The 24,815-nt window shown below is 49.3% G+C and overlaps 2 protein-coding genes across 2 annotated transcripts; one reads left to right on the forward strand and one right to left on the reverse strand.

The window, feature by feature from the left end:
* The first annotated feature begins 499 nt into the window (after positions 1-499).
* Positions 500-4,536, forward strand: HOXB13 (homeobox B13). Its single transcript, XM_025362058.1, has 2 exons — positions 500-1,259; positions 2,211-4,536. Exons 1-2 carry the CDS (start codon positions 659-661, stop codon positions 2,462-2,464), a joined length of 855 nt encoding a protein of 284 aa, XP_025217843.1. The 5' UTR covers positions 500-658; the 3' UTR covers positions 2,465-4,536.
* A 77-nt stretch (positions 4,537-4,613) lies between these two features.
* Positions 4,614-5,604, reverse strand: PRAC2 (PRAC2 small nuclear protein). The gene is given in 4 exon segments (XM_025362059.1): positions 4,614-4,709; positions 4,712-4,934; positions 4,936-4,975; positions 5,538-5,604. Coding segments are annotated over 4 exon segments (426 nt in total).
* Positions 5,605-24,815: the final 19,211 nt, after the last annotated feature.

Raw genomic sequence — 24,815 nt, forward strand, 5'->3', positions numbered from 1 at the left:
ACAGGCGCATTCCCGGGTTCTCCTTTGAGGTCGGGAGCGGCCTCCAAGCCCCACCCCCGACTCCCCTTCCCCCCCAGGAGATGGACACTTTATAGGGAGAGCTTTTTATTCTCTCGTTAAACCTGCCAAAGCGCAGGAGACAGAGAGCCAGGGCGGGAGGCGAGGAGAAAGAGGTGGGGCTCGGCTCCTCATCCCCTCTCCCTCCGCCCACCACGCCTCCCCTCCCCCCGGACGTGGAACTGGGACTCTGCAAACTGGAAAGCAGCGAAAGGACGCCTCCTTCCTTTTCTCTCGTGTTGTTTTTAAGTGCAGAGAGACAGAGAAGAGTGGAGAGGGAAAAGAGAGAGAGAGGAGAGAGCTGAGAGAAAGAGAGAGAGAGAAAGAGCGAGAGAGAAAAAATAAGCTGGGGTAAAGTATTTTCGCAGTTTCTGCCTTTAGGATTTTATTAGCTTCTCTCCCCCAGGCCGCAGCCAATCAGCGCGTGTGCCCGGGCCCCTGCGTCTCTTGCGTCAAGACGGCCGTGCTGAGCGAATGCAGGCGCCTTGCGAGCTGGGAGCGATTTAAAACGCTTTGGATTCCCCGGGCCTGGGTGGGGAGAGCGAGCTGGGTGCCCCCTAGATTCCCCGCCCCCGCACCTCATGAGCCGACCCTCGGCTCCATGGAGCCCGGCAATTATGCCACCTTGGATGGAGCCAAGGATATCGAAGGCTTGCTGGGAGCGGGAGGTGGGCGGAATCTGGTCGCCCACTCCCCTCTGACCAGCCACCCAGCGGCGCCTACGCTGATGCCTGCTGTCAACTATGCCCCCTTGGATCTGCCAGGCTCGGCGGAGCCGCCAAAGCAATGCCACCCATGCCCCGGGGTGCCCCAGGGGACGTCCCCAGCTCCCGTGCCTTATGGCTACTTTGGAGGCGGGTACTACTCCTGCCGAGTTTCCCGGAGCTCACTGAAACCCTGTGCCCAGGCAGCCACCCTGGCTGCCTACCCCGCGGAGACTCCCACGGCCGGGGAAGAGTACCCCAGCCGCCCTACTGAGTTTGCCTTCTATCCGGGATATCCGGGAACCTACCAGCCTATGGCCAGTTACCTGGACGTGTCTGTGGTGCAGACTCTGGGTGCTCCCGGGGAACCGCGACATGACTCCCTGTTGCCCGTGGACAGTTACCAGTCCTGGGCTCTCGCTGGTGGCTGGAACAGTCAGATGTGTTGCCAGGGAGAACAGAACCCACCAGGTCCCTTCTGGAAGGCAGCATTTGCAGGTAACCTCTATTACCCTGGGTCCCCCTGTCTCTGAGCCTGGGATTGTGGGTCCCACTGGCATTTCCCTGGGAGGAGGAGGAGGGAGACTTGGGCTGGTGAGGATGAGCTTGGTGCCTCCTCCCTTGGTAATTAGGACTCTGAAGGAGGGTCCAGGCAGCTGGATGGAGGGCCTGGATGGAGGTCTGTGTGAGGGTCCTGAGCTGGGTGCTATCTGAAGCCTGAGGGCCACCTCCCTTCTCCAGGAGGCCCTGGGACCAGCCTTTCAACATGTCTGAGAGGTTTGGATCTCTTTGCTGTTGAGTGGGGATCAGGGTGTCCCTACCCAGCACAATTCCAGACTAATTCTACACAAAGGCTAAATAACTCTCAATTCGGTGAGTGGGGAGTGGGTGTGGGAGATGGGATGTACTGTAGAGAATACAACCCCTCACTTTCTTTTAGATGAGTTTTCCAATTCCAAAAAGAAAAATTTAGGTTTCCTGCAGTCATGACATAGATATGTGCATTGGGATGGGTGGATGTGTGTGTGTGTGTGCGCGCGCGTGTGTATATGCATGTAGTGGGAATGGGAGCAGAAACGTGTTTCCAGAATTTGCCCGTAGAATCTAAAAGAGTGGTCAAGAGTCTGGAAATGCATGAAGAGTGGACGTATGTGATGGTGGGCAAAGGCCTGTGTGTGGTGTGGGGGTATGTTTGCAGATTCACGGGTGTGAGAGCAGTGATGGGTGAGGATGGCCTTCAGGAACCAAGGCGGCTGAGCGGTGGTGAGAGAACAAGCCGGAAGCCAGGGTGGTGTCCCGGTATGCTTTGGAGGAACAGGATTGCACGTGTGCCTGTAGGGTGACCTGTGTGCACCTGTGGGATGACTTAGCTTGGGGCTTGCAGGGTCTGGGTCTGCATGGGTGGGGATCTGACCGTGCCTTTTCCTCCCTCTCTTTCCCGCCGTGCAGACTCCAGCGGGCAGCACCTTCCTGACGCCTGCGCCTTTCGTCGCGGCCGCAAGAAACGCATTCCATACAGCAAGGGGCAGTTGCGGGAGCTGGAGCGGGAGTATGCGGCTAACAAGTTCATCACCAAGGACAAGAGGCGCAAGATCTCGGCAGCCACTAGCCTCTCGGAGCGCCAGATTACCATCTGGTTTCAAAACCGCCGGGTCAAAGAGAAGAAGGTTCTTGCCAAGGTGAAGAACAGCGCTACTCCTTAAAGAGATCTCCTTGCCTGGGTGGGAGGAGGGAAAGTGGGGGTGTCCTGGGGAGACCAGGAACCTGCCAAGCCCAGGCTGGAGCCACGGACTCTGCTGAGAGGCCCCTAGAGACAACATCCTTCCCAGGCCACTGGCTCCTGGACTGTTCCTCAGGAGTGGCCTGGGTACCCAGTATGTGCAGGTAGAGGGAAGCCCCTTGTGACAGCCCACTCCACCAGGGTCCCCAGAGAATCTGTCCCAGTCATCATCATTCATCCTGACAGTGGCAATAATCACGATAACCAGTACTAGCTGCCATGATCGTTAGCCTCATATTTTCTATCTAGAGCTCTGTAGAGCACTTTAGAAACCGCTTTCATGAATTGAGCTGATTATGAATAAACTTGGAAGGCGATCCCCTTGCAGGGAAGCTTTCTCTCAGACCCCCTTCCATTACACCTCCCGTCCTGGTAACAGCAGCAAGACTGAGGACAGGGGAAAGGGCAGATTCGCTTATGTGGCTGTGATGTCCGTTTAGCATTTTTCTCAGCTGACAGCTGGGCAGGTGGACAATTGTGGAAGTTGTCTCTTCCTCCCTCGTTGTCCACCCTATAGGTTGTACCCACTGGTCTTGGAAGCCCCCATTCTTAACACGATGATTTTGCCGTCGTGTGAAAATGAAGCCAGGAGGCTACCCCTAGTCAGTCCTTCCTTCCAGAGAAAAAGGTTTGAGAAAGTGCCTGGGATTTCCTCCCGCAAACTCTGTTTTCCTTTAGTATTTCTGGTGGTTCTGACCAAAGCAGGTCATGGTTTGTTGGGCATTTGGGAGCCCAGTGAAGTAGATGTTTGTGGCCTTGCCTACTCAGCCCTTCCCAGGCACAAACAGTGGCAGAGTGGTGCCAACCCTGTTTTCCCGGTCCACGTAGACAGATCCACAGTGCGGAATTCTGGAAGCGGCAGACAGACGGGCTCTTCGCAGAGCCCGGACTGTGAGAGGGACATGGGGACCTCTGCCTCTGCGTTCATTCTCTGATGTCCTGTACCTGGGCTGAGTGCCCTGTGGGACTCATCGCCTGGCCGCACAGCAAAGCCAACGGGTTCGTGCTGGGCCCTTCTGCATCTTAGGCTGGGGGTGGGGGGTGGAGGGTGGGAGTGAGTGGGCCTGCAGGCCATTCTCCACAATTGAGCCCACAGGCCTGAAGTCTGGAGAACCCGCAGAACCGAAGTTCCGAGCAGCGGGTTGGTGGGTCGGTGGCGAGCAGTGGGTTGGTGGCGAGCAGTGGGTCGGTGGCAAGCAGTCGGTAGGGGGCCGCGTCCGCCACTACCTCGAGGACCTTTCCCTTCCGGAGCCAGCTCTCCAAGAAACCCCGCGGCAGCCGCCGAAGCCAAGGGATTCGAGTGTTTATGGCCTGCGGTCGGGTGGGATCCTAGCCCTGGCTCCTCTCCCGGGAAGGGGTGAGGGTGGGATGTGACTTAGACTCCTACAAATCTGTTTACCAAAGAGGAGCACGGGGCTGAGGGAAAAGGCCAAAGAGTGTGAGTTCATGGGGACTGGGGGTTCGGGGGAAGAGGACCAGGAGGAGGAAGAGGGGGTCGATTTCCTGATTTAAAAAATCGTCCAAGCTCCGTGGTCCAGCTTAAGGTCCTCGGTTACATGCACCGCTCAGAGGAGGTCACTTTCTGCCTTCCACGTCCTCCTTCAAGGAAGCCCCATGTGGGTAGCGTTTAATATCTCAGGTTCTTACTCCTCTGTCTGTATATGCTCAAACCCGACCAACGACCAACGATCCGGCAAGTAAACCCCTCCCTCGCCGACTTCGGAACTGGCCAGAGTTCAGCGCAGATGGGCCTGTGGGGAGGCGGCGAGATAGATGAGGGGGAGCGACATGGTGCGGGGTGCCCCCTTGGAGAGAGGAAAAAGGCCACAAGAGGGGCTGCCACCGCCACTAATGGGGATGGCCCTGGTAGAGGCCTTTGGGGGTCTGGGACCTCTGGACTCCCCGTGCTCTAACTCCCACACTCTGCTATTAGGAACTGAAACTTAAGGGTCTTCTCTGTTTTTCACTCGCAATAAATTCAGAGCAAACAAAAGATGTGGAATCTTAGAGATTTATTCCACTAGTGTGTTAGTACCATTAAAAAGACAAGGGCGCCCCCTCCCGGCAGAGGCTCACCACTCCAGGAGAACTTGCGGGCAGTCTTTCATCTCCCGCGGAGCTACCGGCTTCCCGCAGCCTGGGGCCTCCTGGGTACTTACTGGGCTGCGTGTGGCGGCTCCAGGACGCGATGTCGCCTGCCATTCGGTCAGGGCATCGGCAGATGTATTGGTCCAGCCCCTGAGAGACCCAGGAAGAAGGCAAGGAGGTTCGGTACGAGCGATCTCGAATCGAAGAAGGCGGTCGGGCTCCGGGAGCCAGGCCGCAGCGCCATCCGCCTTCTGTCCATGTTTTCGTTAGTAATATATTTATCTTCCTCGCCATAACAATTCGCGGTGGACCCCCTACTTTTTTTTCGGATTTACTTGTATGGAATCTGTGCAAAGGATACTTAATTTCGTTTTGTATTAAACCCTTTTAGAAATCCCTTCCCAAACAAGTTTAGTCTCCCACCTATCCCCGGCCGACCACATTGAAATCTCTCACTTATTTGTGTTTAAATCACAACAAAATCTACAAACCTACACTCGCCTGCAGCTATTTACTCTTAAATAAGGGCTATGTTAAGCTACAGGAGGAAATGTTTTGCTTACCATTCGGACAAACACGTGAACACAATGTCACAATAGGTGAATCCAGACAACGATCTCACAGACGAATAAACGCAGAGGCACACACATATACTCCGGAAAATAAGCAGGGTGCCTTTTCACCAACAAGGCGCAATTGTACTCTGAGCTGCCCTCCAGACCTTTCCCCTCCCTCAGAGCCAAACGCCGCCCTCCGCAGCGAGTCTTTCAGCAAGCTACCAAACGGGATCGGAGGGTCGCGTCTACGCGGACTCTAGACCAGAAATAATTTCTAACTCCAAAGCAGGTGGATGTTATTAGGCCTCCAGAGCCGAGTAAGGGAGTAGTGGCGCAATGCGTAGAAACCACCTCCGGAAGCTCTTTTGGAATCTCGGTTCCGGCACCCGCAACGCAGAGTGCGAACCTGAGGCTCCATCTTTTGGGTTTTACTCCGGCTGGCGAGAGCTTCGGGGACCCCGCGAGGCAGCCGCCAGCCGATAATCCACCCCGCCTTCCCTGCACGCGATCCGTACTCCAAGTAGTAGTTCCGGGGCCGGAAGGTAGAAAGCCCCCGAAGCAGGAAAAAGCCTCATCCAGACCCCCCAGTTCTCGGGAGCAGCTCCAGCTTTCCTTCCCCAGCCCAGAGCAAACTTCTCTTCCCTGCAGCTCCCCTCCTCCCCTTCATTAAACTTGTATTCAAGGTTCTAAGTGCTGCACTCTAATTAGATTTCCTTCAGGGGTGACCCTGTGCCCCCCAGCCCCACCCCGTCCTGTCTAATAGAAACCCCCGAGCTACAACCGCGAATTAAATAAATGAACTCGTTACCGTAAACTTGCAATAAAGCCCGGAGGCGACTGCTGCGGAGGGGGCAAAAGAAGATTTCGTTGTTTTTGAAATTTATACCATTCTCACCCTCCCGAACAGTCGCTCTCCAGGAAAGAGGGGAGAAAGCTCAGGAGCAGCCCTGGGCCTCTCGCCCAAGAGCAGGACACCCCGCCCCTCCCCCCAAGGCCCTGGCCTGGGCCTGAGACAGATTTAAAACATCCAATGGGGAACCAATGCCAGCCTTTTTTCCTCTCTCCCTGCCAGTTAGTTCTGTGTAGAGGGGATGAGGGGGAGGGGAGGAAGTGGTAGGGAGAGTGAAGGAAAGAATTCCACCATTACCCCCTCTCCTCCCCTAAAACTGCCCCCCGAACTGGGAGGGGCACAGGGGGTAGCAAAATAGTTTAATCGCTCCTAGAATAATGCTGGCGCCAGCCTCGGGGGAGGGTCAGGGACTTTGCCGTTGGACTTGAAGTTCCAGGCTGGTGGTCTCCACCCCCATTTTCCTAAACGTTTTTTTTGGGAAGAGGGAGGAAGGTGAGGGGAAGAGAGGACACCTCTGGCCTTGGGAAAGAGGGAGGAAGCCAGTCAAGGGAGGAAGGGCCACAGCAACCAGGAGTTTCCAGGGAGATTCGGAGGTTTGCCGGGAGGCGAGGAGGCTGCTGGGAGGAGACACTCCAGCTTTCGCCCCGACTTGCAGCTATGAGGTGGGGAGCCACCAACCGCAGGCCTCCTCACTGAGCCCCGCCCCAGACTCTACAGGGAGGGGGGCACCCAGTGCTGTGCTCCCGTCCTTCCTCTCCTAGCCTAAGGTGTGTGAACAGAGCGCCACTGGGAGGCCGAAACCTTCAGGTCGATGCCTGCTTGCGAGCTCAGGCAAGCTGGATTCTGGGCCCCACCTTTGCGGAGAGAACAGCGATGTTGTGCGCCCATTTCTCAGATCAAGGACCGGCCCACCTTACTACCTCCAAGAGTGCTTTTCTCTCTAATAAGGTAAACTAGCTGATCGGTGGGCCAAGGGCGTTACCGATGGATCTCTCAGTATGGTAGCTGCTTCAGGAGGCCCTAGGAGGCGGTCTCCCAGGAATTTGGGAGCCTTCACTGGTTTTGGGAAACAAGAGATGGGTGAGCAGCAGGCTCTCACCGATACCACTTGGCGGGAACACCTACTCGCTGTTTCCTGGGGAGACCAGCAGCCGCCCTGGGCAGAAAGGGACAAAGAAAATATTTCGCAGCACGCGGGACCTGCAGGGCCTGGGCGGGGGAGAGGCTTAGGAGTGGGAACTAGCACCCGCTGTAAGGTCCGCCATAAGACTTAATATTTGTCTCCAATCGGATGAAGTCCTGGCACAAGCAAAATTAATATTGTTAATGTTATTATTATTTAAAACTATAATATTTTACAAAACATCTACTTTGAAAACTGGGCGAGGCCGGGCATGGTGGCTCAACCTGTAATTCCAGAATTTTGGGAGGCCGAGGCAGGCGGATTCCTTGAGCACAGGAGTTCGAGACCCGCCTGGGCAATGTAGCAAGACCCCGTCTCTAGTTATATAATAAAATTTTTTTAAAAAGGAAACTGGGTGAAAATTAACTGTGATTATAACAATTATTATTATTCTTTTTTACAAACTCATCCTTAAGGCAAAAACTCCGGCCCTTAAAAAAATAAAAACGGGCCAGGCATACTGACTCATGGCTGTAATCCCAGCACTTTGGGAGGCTGAAGTGGGCAGATAACTTGAAGCCAAGAGTTTGAGATCAGCCTGGCCAACATAGTGAAACCTGTCTCTACTAAAAATACAAAAATTAGCTGGGCATGGTAGCTCACACCTGTAATTCCAGCTACTCAAGAGGCTGAGGCACAAGAATTGCTCACACCTGGGAGGTGGAGGTTGCAGTGAGCTGAGATTATGCCATTGCACTCCAGCCTGGGTCACAGAGCGAGCCTCTATCTCGAATAATAATAATAATAGTAATAATAATAATAATAGTAATAATAATTGCACCTTTTTCTCTAGGCCCCTGGCTTCCTTATTCCCTTTCCTGCACCCTCTCAGAAGCTCTGCCTTGGTAAGTGTGAGATCAGTGCCACAGCAGGCATGTGTGTGTACAGGGGCTGTGGGCCCAGCACAGAAGCAGACTGGGGGCCACATGCTCACATCTTCAGCCAGCCACTGACAGGACTGGTCTTGGGGTGGGCACAGTAATCCACAAAAACACTCAGGACTCACCTAACTCTCTTCTCCCCACAGCTGGCTCCTTCCCTGCCAGTTCCCCCTCCCATAATGACAAAATCCACAATTGAGTGAGCACTTTATAACCTAAAGAAATTGAAATTAAGAGTGTAAGTTACTTGATCTGGGTCCCAAAGCAGGAGGGCTTAACCTCTACCACCAACTGGTAAAATAGAAAGCCCAGTGGCTCCTCCATTGTCAACATACCTCTCCCCACAAGGCCCTTCAGATACTAACAAGCACCTGCTTCCATCTGAAGTCACCCAGCTGAGATCACACAGGTGCACCCAAATGCCCTAGACCCAGTCCCTCCTCAGGCACTGGACAGATCTGCATATATGCAAGCACGGGGGATTAAACACATGTGGACATTTATGTCAACCAACTACTCATTTATCGAGTAAGCAAAATCTTCCACTAGGGCTGGAAGACAGGAGGAAAGAGATGGAAATATGCTCTCCCTTCCCACCAGGCCTGACTCATAGGCTGGTAGATCTTGGGTCTGCAGCTTCCCCATATGTGACCTGAGGCCAGAGGATTATATTCCATGACCAAATGACCACAATCAGAACAAATGGGGAATAGGGCGGGGAACAGGGAATGAGAAGGACACACACACACACACACACACACACACACACACACACACACACACGGCTTCTGGGAGGCTTCCCTGGAGAAGATGCTTGGAATATCAAATCCGGGAGGGAAGATGTGAGCAAAACTCGGAGGAGGCGGCCAGAAAATGCAGGTCGCGGTGGGTAGAAGGACGGTGTGGATCCTTGCTCCAGGTGAGCTAGAGCTGGACGGGCAGAGAGCAGGGGCATCTCACAGGGTCCTGGACCCCCGGGCGAAGCCTGGGCAGTAATCAGACGTCCCCTTGCCCACTCAGACGCTGATCGCCTTACCCCCACCCAGGCGGGCACGCACCCGCACTACCCGCCAAACTACGCAGACCCCAGGCGGAGGGCAGAGAAGCAGCTCTCGGTCCGCGGGGTCCGTACCCATCCTGTGGACTCTCAGCTGCCTGACTCTAGGTGGGCCCAGCCCGTCATCCCCGCCCAAAACCTGCGCCCAGCCTTTGTCAGGTTGATGGCTGAAGCTCACCTCACCTCCCATTCCAGGCAGGGTTTTGTCATTGAGCTTGAGTCAGGCAATAAACATTCCTTTACCCCTCCGGAGCCAGGCCGAGACGCGGAGGGGTGGATGGGAAGGGCGGAGGGGGCTATGGAGGGACGCGGAACCCACCAAGCCAGCGCAGCTTTATCAAACAGCTTCCAATCCTTGCCTTCCCGGGAACACTCGCCGGGTCTGCAGCTGAAAGCCGGATTCTTGAGGCCATCCGGCAAGTCAGGCCAATGTTTTGGTCAGGATCGACATGGTGTAACTTTTTCTGTTTTTCTCCTTGGCATTTCATGTTCGTTTACCTTATTTTAGGCAGTCTAATCGTTAATTTATTTTAATAATCAGGATAAACAAATGCGTACACGAACGAATACTAGCTAAGGCCGATGAATTATTAGAGAGTGTTCGAGTCAGTCGTAACGAGGCCGTCGCAGCTCGGTTTTACAAGCGCCCCTCCCTCGGCGGGATTACCCGGGGGGCTGTCGCCCGCCGCGCTATCCGATCCCGGGCTGCCACCAGAGGCTGCCGAGCCCCACGGATCTCCCAGCCGCCTTCCCAGGACCTGGAAACTTCAACTTCGCAAATGGGGCGTCACCCCACTCGGTGGCGGAGGAAATAGCGGCCTGGAGAGCCGTCCGACCCGGGAAACCGGCGCGTCTTTCCCGGCGATCCGCCGACTGCGGAGGCTGCTAGGAGCGGCCTGCTCAGACTGTAGTAGTGCTGCGTGTGTGTGTGTGTGCGCGCGCGCACGCTCGTGTGCTTAAAGAATTCAGGATCCTGGAGCAAGGGAAGATCAAACACTCGATCCCCGGGTCTCTCCCTGGCTCAGTAACATCCAGTTGAAGGTGAACCCGGCGCGCCGGGGCTCAGGGAGGCGCGGGGGGCCACTCCGTCTGGCATGGGGCGCTCCGAGCGCGGGGCTTCCTTTCCACTCCGGAGCCCCCCGCGGCTCAGCGACACCGGCTAACGAGATACCAAATCCGGCGAGGCAACGAAAAGCTCCCGGCCTCGGTATCTGGGGCCAGAGACACCGCAGGGAGGCAGGTCCCCGCCGACAAATCGGAAGAGGCCTGCGGGAGTTAGCCGGGTAATGCTCTCTCTTTCCTACCCGCCCCCACCAATTTGGCTTTTACCTGCACAAAGCTTGCTTGAACCAAAGGGGTTTGCAGTCTTCTCTTCTTCTACTTTTGATCCCCAGGCCTTCGCGGCCCGGGAAAGAATCCATTCAACCCTTCCGCCTTTGTCGGACCTTCGGGAAAAAGAGGCGTGGGCGCCTGGGTCAAGTTCACGGACCTGGTCTGCGTCTTTTAGGACAAGCGGGGGCACCGTTCCCATTCTGACGAGGAGGGTTCTAAGCATTTGGGACAGTGTGAGGGCGAAAATGAAGCTGCGAGAAAGGACTTTCAATTTTAATCTATTGCCTTAGTCTCACATCCCCTCCCTCTCCCTCAGCCCTGCAGAGGAGAAATAATCAGATCCGAAGGGAGGCCTTTTATTTGGAAAAATGCGAAGGTCTTATGGAATGAGCTTCCCAGAAATGGTCTTTGGCACGCACTTGGGTAGTTTTGCGTGAGTTCGGTGTCGGCGTTTATAAAAGTTAAGGTTTTACAGTATTCGGCACAACGGTTTCTGTGGAATTCGATTCAGAGCAAAAAAGATCGCATCTACACTGCTTTCCAAAAAGCTTCGGACTCAACACATTGAAGTAATTTTCCCCAACATCCTGGTTCCTACCCTACCCTTCCACCCCCCTTCTTTTTACAGCGCCTGATGCAAAATGATATTCCTGCCCCTTAAAAAAAAAAAAAAAAAAAAAAAGAACCTCAAAGTGGAAAAAAACTATCTCGATCGCAGCAAGTAGAATATGGGTCTGAAAACACAGAGCTACCTTTAAAACTTTTTTATAAACAGCCCCTTTTAAATTAAAAAAATTTATTTCAATGTGTATGTGTTATACTTTTCAACCACTGTTAATAGTTACTTTTTGTTTCCTTTCCCCTCAGCCTAGTTATATACAACATAATCTGGTTTGAAAACATAGTGTACATTTTCTGTGTCATAAGCAATTCCTCAAGTTATTGCAGTCTTCTAAGTGCTGTTTTTAGATTGCATATATGCAGTGAAAGAAGTTGTCATAATTTAGAAAACTATTTCCCTAAGGTTAGACTGTATCCATATTTTTAAAGAGGAGTTTCAGCCGGACACTGCAGCTAACACCTATAATCTCAACACTTTGGGAGGACAAGGTGGGAGGATTGCTTGTGGCCAGGAGTTCAAAACCACCATGGGCAATATAGCCAGATTCAGTCCTACAATTTTTTTTTTTTTTTTTTTTTTAATTGGCCAGGCATAGTGGCGCCTGCCTGTAGTCCCAGCTACTCCAGAGGCAGAGGCAGGAAGATCGCTGGGGAGTTTCAGGCTGCAGTGAGCCTTGATCCTGTCGTTGCACTCCAGCCTGGTCAACAGAGCAAGACCCTGTATCTAGAAAGCAAATAAATAAAAAGAAGATTTTTTTTTCTTGATGAGAAAAGTAACACATTCTTATTATTAAGAATTTCAAAAATATGAAAATAATTATAAAGAAGGAAATAAAATTCACACCATATACTACCATCCAAAGTTTACCAGACTACTATTTTGTTATACTTTCTTCAGTTCTTTTTCCTTGCACATATGTACAATTTCAAAACTGAGATTCTGCAAGAATTTTTTTTGTCTTACCTTTTATTTAGTGTTAGATTATGAACATTTCCCAGTGTTATTAAATATTCTTCAAAAGCGTGATTTTAATGATTGCATTTATTTATCTAAAAATCATTTAGATTTTTTGTTTCCATGTTTACTTTTAAAAATAATTTATAAGAGATAAATTGTTATGCCCCTAAGTATGTGTGGTAGAGATGAGAGTAGAATCCCCTGGAATAGGACGCTTCAAAAATTCTAGGTTAAAAATTCGCCCTTCTGAAATAGCCAGGTGTGGTGCATACCTGTAGTGCTAGCTACTCAAGAGGCTGAAGTGGCAGGATTGCCTAAGACTGGGAGTTCGAGGCTGCAATGAGCTACGATCACACCACTTCACTCCAGCCTGGGCGACAGAGTGTGACCCTGTCTTCTTTCTCTCTCTCTCTCTCTCTCTCTCTCTCTCTCTCGATAGGGTGTTGCTCTGTCGCCCAGGCTAGAGTGCAGTGGTGTGATCACTGTTCGCTGCGGTCTCGACCTCCTTGGCTCTAGTGATCCTCCCCCTCCCACCTCAGCCTCCCAAGTAGCTGAGACTACAGGTATGCACCACCAAGCCTGGCTAATTTTTTGTATTTTTGGTAGAGATGGGGTTTTGCCATGTTTCCCAGGCTGGTCTCAAACTCCTGGGCTCAAAAGATCCTCCTGCCTCGGCCTCCCAAAGTGCTAGGATTACAGGCATGAGCCACCAGGCCCAGCAGACACTGTGTCTTTAAAAAAAAAAAAAAAAAAAAAAAAAAAAAGGACCCATTGTTAGGAGGAAATAAAAGGGGGCCTTTTAAGGTGCCCAAAATGTTCCATGTTTTGATCAAGGTGGTGCTTACGTGCATGTATACATGTGTAAAAATTCATTAAACTAAACATTCAAGATTCGTGTGTTTTACTTTTAAATTTTTAACACTGCTCTCCCACCCGCTGAAAGCCTGTATCTGTTTACAAAGAAAAAGAGCAATGCAGGAAATAGGTGGAGGAAGCAAAGAAGGAGTGGAACCAACCAAAACAGGATTGGTTCACCCCTTCCTAGGGTATTGTCTTTGGTTCAGAGACCAAAATATTTACCAAAAGTAAATATTTGACAGTTAGTGATGACGGGTGGGTGGGAGAGGGGAGTGCTTGGCCCTTCTTCCCAACCCCAGCTCTAGCTAGCCCTTGTTAGATAGAGAGGATTTTTTTCCTATTATGGTTGCACTCCTGTGGCTTTGACCTTCTCTAATGAATAGAAGAGGGATAAAAATAGGGTAGAAAATATTTTAAAAGAGTTAAAATGAACAGATACGTAGCTGACTCATCTAATACTGTCATGTGAAATAGAAATGGTATTTTAAAATATAAAAATAATATTTTTCAGAAATAGATGGATTTTTTATTTATTTTGTAATCTACTTTCAGTTAAAAATACAACAGGCAGAACGTGGGGATTGCAAGGACAGCTGCTTTCGCAGGTGACAATAAGGACCTGGAGGGACTGGAGTGGAGTCTGGTGTCTGAGTCTGGTTTTATTGGCACTGTCGTGTGAGGTCACTCGGGCTGCGTGCTGGCCAGAGCATGTGCTTAATCCTTGGGATGCTGAGGAGAGGGGGGAAAAAACCCTCTATGCTATTGGGCACCAGAGTTACTTCCTGTTTGTGCTTCAGATAGGGGACTGCTACAATGGCTTCACACATTCATATTTAGTGGTGACTTCTTATTTTTTTATTGTCATTTTATTCCTTTTCCACTTAAAATCAGGATAAAGTTGGATTTTTAATATTTTATAAAGAAAGACATGAGACACCTTTTCGTGTCAAAAAAAAAAAAACAAAACACTGTGGATGTTTTACAAAACAGCTTTCCTTTTTCCAAGTATAACATATATCCAATAAAGTGTATTAATCTTAAGTGTATAGCTTGAAGTTACCTAGTTACCTAGATAACCACCATTCAGAATAAGACAGAAAACATTTCATTTCCTCTATCCCTGTAGGTTCCCTCCAGATCCTTTCCAGTATAATATTCCAGAGGTAACTGCTTTTTTTTTTTTTTTGAGACGGAGTCTCACCTGTCGCCCAGGTTGGAGTGTGGCTCATTGCAACCTCTGCCTCCCAGGTTCAAACAATTCTGACTCAGCCTCCTGAGTAGCTAGGATTGCAGGCTCCCGCCTGTAATGTAACCATACCCGGCTAATTTTTCTATTTTTAGTACAGATAGGGTTCATGTTGGTCAGGCTGGTCTCGAACTCCTGACCCTAGGTGATCCACCTGCCTTGGCCTCCCAAAGTGCTGGGATTACAGGCATGAGCCACTGTGCCCGGCCATAACTGCCATTCTGATCAGTCTCAAATCCCCACATCTATTGACATTGATTTGTTTTGGCTGTTCTTGAACTTTGTATAAGTAGAATTACACAGTGTGTACTCTTTGGGGTCTGGTTTCTTCCAATCAACAAAATGTCTGAGAGATTAATCCATGTTGTTGTGTATATTGGTAGTTTATTCTTTTTAATTGCCCTCTGCTATTCTATTGCATGGCTATACCACAACTAGTTTATCCATTCATTTGTTGATGGACATTTGAGTTGTCTGTATTTTTGTCTATTACAAATAAAGCTACTATCAATATTGAACAAGTCTTTCGGTGAACAAATTGAATCATTTCCTATAGAATTTCTGGGTTATAGGGTAGGCACTATATATGTTTAATTTACTCTGTGGTATTTTTAAAAGTTAATTATCCATATATCAGTCTCCAATCCCCACAAGCAAGTGGTCAGATTAAAGAACATGATTGATTATATTTGCTTGGATTTCTCTCTCTCTCTCTCTTTTTTTTTTTAAGACGGAGTCTCATTGTGTCACCCAGGCCAGAGAGTGCAGTGGTGCAATCTTGGCTCACTGCAACCTCTGCAGGTTCAAGCGATTCTCTTGCCTCAGTCTCCCGAGTGGCAGTGATGGGTCACCACACCCAGCTAATTTTTTCTATTTTTAGTAGAGACAGGGTTTCCCCATGTTGGCCAGGCTGGTCTTGAACTCCTGGCCTCAGGTGATCCTCCCACCTTGGCATCCCAAAGTGCTGGGATTACAGGTGTGAGCCACCACACCTGGCCTCTTTTTTTCATTCCATTCTTTCTTTCTTTCACTTTCCAATAAGTTTTATTATTAGTCAAGTCATGATTCAGGGTCCCAGGGTGGGGATCATCATGTATCCAGGTCCCCTTTTACTACCCTGGGAGAAGGATGGAGGACAGAGGAAAGGTGGGGTGCTGCCAGTTCAGATCTTCCCAGGAAAATGTGCCTTCTGCCCAGTGTTCGTCCCAGGCTGAGACTCAGGATATGGGAATGAGGGACTTGTACACAGGCTGGTACCATTCACACACAGAGACATTGTCCCTTTTAGCAATCATTGCCTTCTCACAGAGGTGGAAGTCCAGGTAGTCCTGCAAGCAGTTCCTGGGCTGGTTCTGGTTGGGGAAGCTGCTGTCAAAGGGAGCAGTCTTGTAGGGGTTTTTTGTTTGTTTTTGAGATGGAGTCTCGCTCTGTCACCCAGGCTGGAGTGCAACGGCACGATCTTGGCTCACTGCCACCTCCACTTTGTGGGTTCAAGGAATTCGTCCGCCTCGGCCTCCTAACTAGCTGGAACTAAAGGCACCTGCCATCATGCCCGGCTAATTTTTGTATTTTTGTAGAGATAGGGTTTTACCAAGTTGGCCAGACTGGTCTGGAACTCCTGACCTCAGGTAATCCGCCTGCCTTGGCCTCCCAAAGTGTTCTGGGATTACAGGTGTGAGCCACCATGCCCAGCTGGTCTTATAGTTCTTGATTTGGGTGTTTTTTTCTTGTTTGTTTGTTTTTTAGTTAGGGTCTCACTGTGTCACCCAGGCTGCAGTGCAGTGGTGTGATCTTGGCTGACTGCAGCCTCAGCTTACTGGTATCCAGTGATCCCACCGTCTCAGCTTCCCACGTAACTGGGATTATAGGCATGTGCCACCACGCCCAGCTAATTTTTGTATTTTTGGTACAGACGGGGTTTCACCACGTTGGCCAGGCTGGTCTCGAACTCCTGGCTTCAGGTGATCTGCTCACCTTGGCCTCCCAAAATGCTGGGATTACAGGTGTGAGCCACCGTGCGCTTAAAGACACCCCTGATGCCTCAGCAGAGATGCCAGTGTCTGACAGAACTGCTTAAATTTCTACCATGAGCTTGTTTTGAAGTCTTCATGGCCTGGATCCTCGGGACAGCAGAGATTTGCATTTGCTCACGGCAGAGCATCAAGACTCAAGGCTCTGGTCGTCCCTATGATCTCCCTCCACTGACCCCAGTCCTGGGGCACAGTCACACCTACAAGTTATGCCCTTGTGGATCTCACCAGACTCCCCTAGATGCAAGCACAATGACTTGGGCAAAGAAGAGCTGTGACTGAGGTTAATGGTCAGGGTCAGCAGGGACCAGGGGCCAAAGGGTTCGTGCCAGAAGGTAGAAGTGATTCTCCTGAGACCTGATTTGGAATCTGAGTTATGACTCAGGAAATTTATTGCCCCATGGTCTTTTAACAAGAAGCAATCTATCTTCCCCGGCAGAACTTCCATTACTGGTGACAGGTGCCTGGAGCCAGCTTATTAAAAACCACCATTTCAACCCCCAAAGTGAAGGCCCCACAGTGTGTTGGAATAGAATGCCAATTTCTAGCTCCATATCATAATCTAGGACATGGGGAGAGTATTACGAGGCATTTTAAAATTCAAGAGGAAGGAAACTCAGTGCTATTTCTGCACTCTGGGTGCAGGCAGCATTAGCATCTTTATTTCACAGGTCAGACTCCCCTGTTTCAGCTGGTTAATACAACTCACCGGCTCTTACCTGCTGCTGTGGGCTGGCCCTGCCCTGACCCAAGATAGAACTGCCTCGTTGCTCAGCAGCTGTGGCAGAATAGAATGAGTGCTGGACTTTGAACTAATGGGTTGGATTCAAGTCCTGCTGTGGTCCAGGGAAAAAGCCCTCTTATATAGGTATGATACTTTTTCATTTTCTAAGTACCTGTGTACTTCACATCTTTTATCTCATCTATGGTGAGGTACAGGGAGAGGGAAAGAATGTCCATTTTATAGAAAGGGTAAATGGGTATTTTGGAGGCAGTTCCTTCTTGTTATTGCAGGTGAGAGGAGCCTCCCCTCATTGGTGCTTTTTTGTTTTGTTTTGTTTTGTTTTGTTGTTGCTGTTTTTTGTTTTTGTTTTTGTTTTTGTTTTTTGAGACAGAGTCTTGCATGAGTGAAGTGGCATGATCTCAGCTCACCACAACCTCTGCCTCCGGGGTTCAAGCGATTCTCCTGCCTCAGCCTCCTGAGTAGCTGGGATTACAGATGCCCACCACCACACTTGGCTAACTTTTGTATTTTTAGTAGAGACAGGGTTTCACCACGTTGGCCAGGCTGGTCTCGAACTCCTGACCTCAGGTGATCCACCCGTGTTGGCCTCCTGAAGTGCTAGGATTATGGGTGTGAGCCGCTGCGCCTGGCAGGCTTTTATTTTAATTTAATTTAATTTTATTTGAGATGGGATATTGCTCAGTCGCCCTGGCTGGCATACAGGGGCACAATCATCACTCAACAGCAACCTTGAACTCCCAGTCTCAAGCGATCCTCCCCCTCCCCCTTTGGAGGAGCTGGGACTACAGGTGCATACCACCACGCTTAGCTAATTTTTTTGTATTTTTTGTAGGGTTTCCCTATGTTGCCCAGGCTGGTCTTGAACTCCTGGGTTCAAGTGATCCACCAGCCTCAGCCTTCTAAAGTGCTAGGATTACAGGCATGAGCCACTGCACCTGGCCCCCTCATTGGCTTTTGTCTCCAAATCTTTTCTGTGCAGCTTTGAGAGCAACTCTGAGAAATTTGGACGGGAGGGAGAGGAATCGTGGGGGAGACTGTTCCTGGAGCTCTATCAGGATTGAGCCAGGTTTTCTGCCTCCATAGAGCTTCTCTACCAGTGTGGTCTTCCAGGGAACCTTGCTGGCTGAATTATTCAAACTGTTAGTGAACTTTCCGTGTCACACAGGCCTGGGTGTGCTTAGGCACAGTAAAAGGGAAATCTAAGCAAATGATATGAATGGCCAGGTCAATAATTGGCCACACAATTAAACAAAGTGCATTTTTAGCACGTTGGTAGACATCCCATTGAAAATGCTTGGCATGGAAGCATGGGAATTGAGGAAACTGGTTCCTTAGACATGACAATGGCAGAGATCCCCCTAAGGGGTGAAGTTGAAGGATAATTTACAGCTGCATCAGAGCAAAATATCTATGATTTTATGAGTTTTGGTTTCTATCTTAATGATCTGCATGCATTTGACATGGTTGCCATGGAATGTCAGATGTTTCACAATGAATGTGGATGATTTAATGTTCTTTGACAATTTATAGCAGTTAAATAAAACTGCCCTAAAAAGTTTTGTCCCTCTGGGAATTTGGGGAGCACATGCTGTGTCCCTCTTCTTGTCCCTCCTTACCCTGGCAGTCTACCTGATTATTTTCTTCTGCCGCTTCTGCCCTTTATAAAATATTTGGATAAGCAACACAAACTCATCTAAACTTCCAGTTGTTTTAATATCTCAGTAACGTATAGAAAACTAGTGCCTGTGTGTCTAATTGAATTTTTCATCTAGATGTTTGGTGCCACGTGGTCTGAGGCTTGGGAGAGCTGAAAACCTGGTTGTCAGGGGCCCTTGTGGCATATGTGTACAGGTGACAAAACCAGCGTTGGGCTGGGCACAATGGCTCATGCCTGTAATCCCAAGGGAGGCAGAGGCGGGTGGATCACTTGAGGTCAGGAGTTGGCCATCAGTGTGGCCAACATGGTGGAACCCTGTCTGTATTGAAAATACAAAAATTAGCTAGGCTTGGTGGCACACACCTGTAATCCCAGTTACTCAGAAGGCCGAGGCAGGAGAATCACTTGAACCTGGGAGGCAGAGGTTGCAGTGAGCCTAAATTGCACCACTGCACTCCAGTCTGGGTGACAAAGTGAGATGCTGTCTCAAAAAAAAACAAAGGTAAAAATAAAAACAAAAAAATAAAACCAGTGTTGCTTCATTCCCAGCTTGGCCAAAGGTGGGGCTCACTCAGCCTTAGAGGCGGAACTACTTTCTGGGCTTTGGACCTAAGAATCAACTGTCTCCCTTCCTAATGCCCTTTCTCTGAACGGTAAGCCATGGCTCAAAAGCAAAGGATTCCCCATTCATGTGTAAAGCCACAAGGGATTCCCCAGAGGAGCGGCTCCTTCAACCCAGGTGTGAGTAACCGGAGACTGTTGTTTCATTTTAGAGATGATTTAGATGATAGATGCAAGCCCTTTCTCAATAAAAACATTTTATTTGTCCCCCAGAAGGTTTCCTTGGAAGCATCTCAATATGCCCCATATACTATTTTTACTCTGAATGTTTCCATGGCCCAGAATCATATTTGGCACAGCTGTTAGGTATAAGTGTGACTCTGGGCTGAGGGGTCTTCCTCCAACTTGGCAAGGGTTTTTCCAGTGGCTGGGCTGAGGGTGCCATCTCTGCCACCTCAGCTCATTAAAGAGGCAGATGGGCCAGGCGCGGTGGCTCACGCCTGTAATCCCAGCACTTTGGGAGGCCAAGGTGGGCGGACCACCTGAGGTCAGGAGTTCAAGACCAGCCTGACCAACAAGGAGAAACCTTGTCTCTACTAAAAATACAAAATTAGCCAGAGGTGGTGGTGCATGCCTGTAATCCCAGCTACTTAGGAGACTGAGACAGAAGAATTGCTTGAACCCGGGAAGCAGAGGTTTCAGTGAGTGAGATTGCGCCATTGCACTCCAGCCTAGGCAACAAGAGTGAAACTCCGTCTCAATAATAAAAAAAATGAGCCAGATAAGGCTCACTCTGTAGTTTCTACCATACCTCAATCTATATCCTCAGCTCCCTAAAAGCAGAAAACTGCATCACTGCAGGAGAATCTGGTCAGAAAGGCAAGTGGGAATGAAGCATTTCCTCTACTTGGCTTGAATCCCCAGTGGGAGAACAGAGCCTAGTAATGATACATCATCAATTCCCAGTTACCTGAAATAAAATGTTCTGCCCTGGACTTCTCTTGGTTTGGCTAATCTTTTTTCTTTTCTCTTCTCTTCTCTTCTCTTCTCTTCTCTTCTCTTCTCTTCTCTTCTCTTCTCTTCTCTTCTCTTCTCTTCCCTTCCCTTCCCTTCCCTTCCCTTCCCTTCCCTTCCCTCCCCTCCCCTCCCCTCCCCTCCTCTCCCCTCTCTCTTTCTTCCTTTCTTTCTCTCTTTCGATGGGGGTCTCACTATGTTGCCCAGGCTAGACTTGAACTCCTGCACTCAAGCAATCCTCCTGCCTCAGCCTCTTGAGTAGCTGGAACTACAGGTGTGTACTATTGCACCCAGTCTTGGCCAGTCTTGATCCACACTGTTGACATCAATGACTTTATCCTCTGGACCTGACTCTTCTGTTGTCCTCAGCCCTGCCGTGGTTGACTTCTTCTAAACGCAGGGAGCTAGAAGTCAGAGAAATATGTGATCTTGCTTTCTCTGCCATGATGTTCCAAAGAGGCACTGGGGTACGATTGAGAGTTATGAAACTCAGCAGACCCTCTTTAGTCAGCCTTCGTGGTATGTTGTCTGGTAAACTGACTTCAGGATAGAAGGTATGGCACAAGTGCCAAACTGTTCGTAGGTGCTGGACAAATGTTGGTTGAATGAATAAATAAATGAGGAGTGAATAAATCATATATTCCAAGGATGCCACCATACAGTTACAGAGTTACTACGCACTGAAATTGCATCCCTAAGTGAAACTATCAATCATTTTTATAATAAAGTAAAAGTTTATCTGACGTGTAGTTGTCTTTCATTGGTAACCAAGAGATAAGATTTATAGCATTTCATGAAATGCCTGTCCTACCACCCGCACCTTCTCTCCTTGGTCCTATATGTCATTTCTTTATCCCAAACACTTCACTGTTCCCTTCTCCAAAACCTTCAGTATAAGGCCTGAGCTCTGATTCATGGCCCCCAGGGCCATATAAGATCAAATTCCTATCTGTCTTTTCAGGCTTAATACCTCACACTGTGCAGTCCTTCATTGTGAGGTCTTCATGATGTTGCCTCATTTAATCCTCTAATAATGCAGGAGATAATTTTTATCCCATTCCACAGACGAAGAACTGACTAGCTAGTAGGATTAGACCCAGGATTTAAATCCAGGTGGATGATCCCGGTTCTCTGTTTCCCACTGCACACACTGCCCCTCCAGCTGTATCCTCCTCCAACCCCCTGGGCTTCTGCCTTTCACTTCCTTGTATATGCCATGTGCCAGAACTTTCTCACCTTGAGTCTCTGACCACATGAAACCCTCCACTTCCCCCAGCTCTGCGTGTGCAGAATCCCATCCATTCTGCGAAGTTCAGCTCAGACACCATCCCCATCATGAGTCCTCAAGGTTGGATTTAATCTCCTTCCTCTTCTGTGCTCTCATTGTTCCTTGATTTTACTTATTTTATTCATTAGTTTTTTGAGACAGGGTCTCGCTCTGTCAAGCCAGGCTGGAATACAGTGGCACAAACCATGACTCACTGCAGTCTCAACATCCTGGGCTCAAGCAAACCTCCTACCTCAGCCTCCCATGTAGCTGAAACTACAGGCACACACCACCACACCATGCCCAGCTAATTTTTTATTTTTTGTGCAGACAGGGTCTCACTATGTTGCCCAGGCTGTTCTTGAACTGCTGGACACAAGCGATCCTCCTGCCTTGGCCTCCCAAAGTGCTGGGATTACAGGGATGAGCCACCATGCCTGGCTGACTTTACTTATTTAAAAATATTCAGCCCTCTATAGCATGGCTGAATGTGGATGAGCCTGTTGGTCATTTGTCACTAGACTGTCTTCAGATCCTTGAATATGGGGATAGTGATTGTGTCTTGTTTACCCGTGTATGTTCCACAGTGCCCAGCAGGCACATAGCACATGGTAATCACTCCATAAACACCCGTTAATAAAATCATGTTTTTATTATCAAGTGAAAAAAGAAAGTGCAGAATGGAATTATGGTAGTCTATCTTTTGTGTAGTAAGGGGAAAAATAGGAATATATTATCACAATAATTTTCATTTGCATAAAGACACTCTGGAAGGACATAGAATAAACTAATCACAATGGTTTCCCCTTTCAAAGCACAACGGAGAGACCAGGAGAGGTGGAGACAGTGTGAGAGAAAGATTTTTTTACTTTATACATTTTTATAGTTTCTTAAAATCGTGAACATATTTATTTAAAAAATAAAAAAAGAGGCCGGGCGCGGTGGCTCAAGCCTGTAATCCCAGCACTTTGGGAGGCCGAGATGGGCGGATCACGAGGTCAGGAGATCGAGACCATCCTGGCTAACACGGTGAAACCCCGTCTCTACTAAAAATACAAAAAAAAACTAGCTGGGCGAGGTGGCAGGCGCCTGTAGTCCCAGCTACTCAGGAGGCTGAGGCAGGAGAATGGCGTGAACCCGGGAGGCGGAGCTTGCAGTGAGCTGAGATCCGGCCACTGTACTCCAGCCTGGGCGGCAGAGCAAGACTCCGTCTCAAAAAAATAAAAATAAAAAATAAAAAATAAAAAAAGATAGCTGAAGTGGTTTAGACATCAGGGCTGTTTTTGATGCTGTCCCTGCACTTGTGACATAGCAATATCCACAAAATGTCATTAGCCTATCAACTCTATGGCAGTGGCAGGGCTGCCCCTGCATAAGGTGATAAAACTTTGCTTGATATATTGAAGGCCAGGCAGGGGGTGGGAAGAGAGAGAGGGAGAGAAACAAAAGGGAAAGGGAGGGGTGAGAGAACAGAGTGAAATATGGGGAGAAAGAAAGAGAAGTGAGAGACTGGAAAAAAGATGGAGACAACAGAGGGAAAAAGGAGAAAATCAGACTTAAGAAGATCAATAAAAGAAGAGAGAATGGGAGAGAAAGCATGTGCCTGAGAAAGGCTTGGAGGGAAACTCCAAAATCAGGCCACTTCCAAAAAAACTCACACACTGGGTGAGAGAAGCCCATCCCGCCAGAGGCCTGCTGGACTGTGAGATGAGGATGAGGCTCCACATTGAGGGAGCAGAGTGTCATCAAACGTATAGTCCCAGCTGCCCCACCGGATGTGGGCAGCCCTCCCCAGTACCGCCTCTACAGCATGAAGCAACAGAGAGAGGCAGGGTCCTCCGGGCTTCCATGGATCTTCTCAAGACCCAATCCCAATTTACCTTCAGGAGTTGATTTCCCAAGGGCAGGTACCTTTGGCAGCCTGAATCATGTGGCCTCCGGGGATAGTGTAGTCCATCAGAAACACATCTGTCCTGCTATTGGTAATGGGGGTGATTGCCAGAGGACCACCCCTGGCTTCGGGTTCCTTGCTTAACAACTCTGGGGAGGTGTGGCTGGTACAGTCTTGGCTCCAGAATCTCCCTTCCTGGGTGGAGAGGGTTTTGAAAAGGAAGAGAGAGGGCTAGGGCAGGAGTTAAAGTTGGTGGTGGGAGAACTCTGGCCTTAAGGATGGATGTCCAGTTCCAGACAGGATGAGGCTCTCTGCTCCCCACTATGGACAGTTTCCATTCAATTGGCAGAACATCTGCAAAAGAGGAATTCAACAGCGTCTTGTTAAAAGGAGTTAAAAAAAAGAAAAGTTGCATTCTGACTTTTGCCCAGGATGCCCTCCCTAACTAAAACCAGCTAGGAAGTTCTCTTCTGTCACCCACCACCTGGGTGCCCGGCTTCTATCCCCTTCTACATATTTCTCTCAGTGAAAGTCCTGTCCTCAGGCTACACACTGGATTTTGGGTGAAGGGGACATTTATTTCCTAGGGCTTTTGAAGCCTTTCCACTCCTCCCTTTGGAGACGACAGAGAGAGTTGCCTGACTGCTAATGGGAGAATGGGGACCCCAAAATCCTCTGAAAGCAGGTAAGATCGTGTGTTCCTCCATTTAAATCTTACGTGGTTTATACCTCCTTGAGCTTTTAGGAATAACAGACACTAGTCTTCTACGACCATATACTTCTCAGCTTCATCTTTAGAGGCTTTGGTTCTTCTCTGACTACCTGTGTCCTTACTGAGGCTGACTCCGCAGATCGTCTCCACTCTAGACCACGAGGATGCTGATCAGATTCATGTTTTCTCTGATCTCTCCCTTGACCTCCAAGCTCTTGTTTCCTGCAGTCTTGAAACTTCCTTCTATCCTTCCTGTCCTGCCCTTGCTCTCCTCGGAGGTCTGCTGGGGAGGTGCTCTCCTCTGAGGAAGGAAGACTTCTGAATGGTTAAGATAACTTTTCTTTAAAGATATACCCGACCTGCCTTTGTGGACCCCGCTGTCAAGGGCAGCACTGTGTCTGGATATGAGCTATATTTGCCAAGATGTAGCATGAAGCTGAGTTGGGGAGGATGTGGGGAGCAGCGTGAAGAGGGAGCAGGATTAGAGAAGCAGGAGACTCTAGATGAACACCCTAGATTTTATTTATATCTCTGCCCCAGTCCTCTGACCAGTTGGACCCAACATCTGGATGTAAGCTGGAAAAAAAAAAGAAATGAAAAAATGAGCTCATAATCCAGACATTTGGTTTGCATGCCACTGAACATCTGGACACCGGAAAATATCTGGTTTGGGAACTGTGACTTTCAGTTTCCTTCAAATTTTTGGAAACCTGTAGTCATATTGGATTGCTTGAAGAACTTAAACACATCTTTAACTCTTGTACAT

This window comes from Theropithecus gelada, chromosome 16, assembly GCF_003255815.1.
Source record: "Theropithecus gelada isolate Dixy chromosome 16, Tgel_1.0, whole genome shotgun sequence".
NCBI classification, from domain to species: Eukaryota; Metazoa; Chordata; class Mammalia; order Primates; family Cercopithecidae; genus Theropithecus; species Theropithecus gelada.

Excerpts from the sequence above, each read along its gene's own strand:
- HOXB13 (XM_025362058.1), top strand. The coding sequence starts at position 659 with ATGGAGCCCGGCAATTATGCCACCTTGGATGGAGCCAAGGATATCGAA. Across the intron at positions 1,260-2,210 it reads CTGGAAGGCAGCATTTGCAG|ACTCCAGCGGGCAGCACCTT; the intron begins GTAACCTCTATT and ends CCCGCCGTGCAG.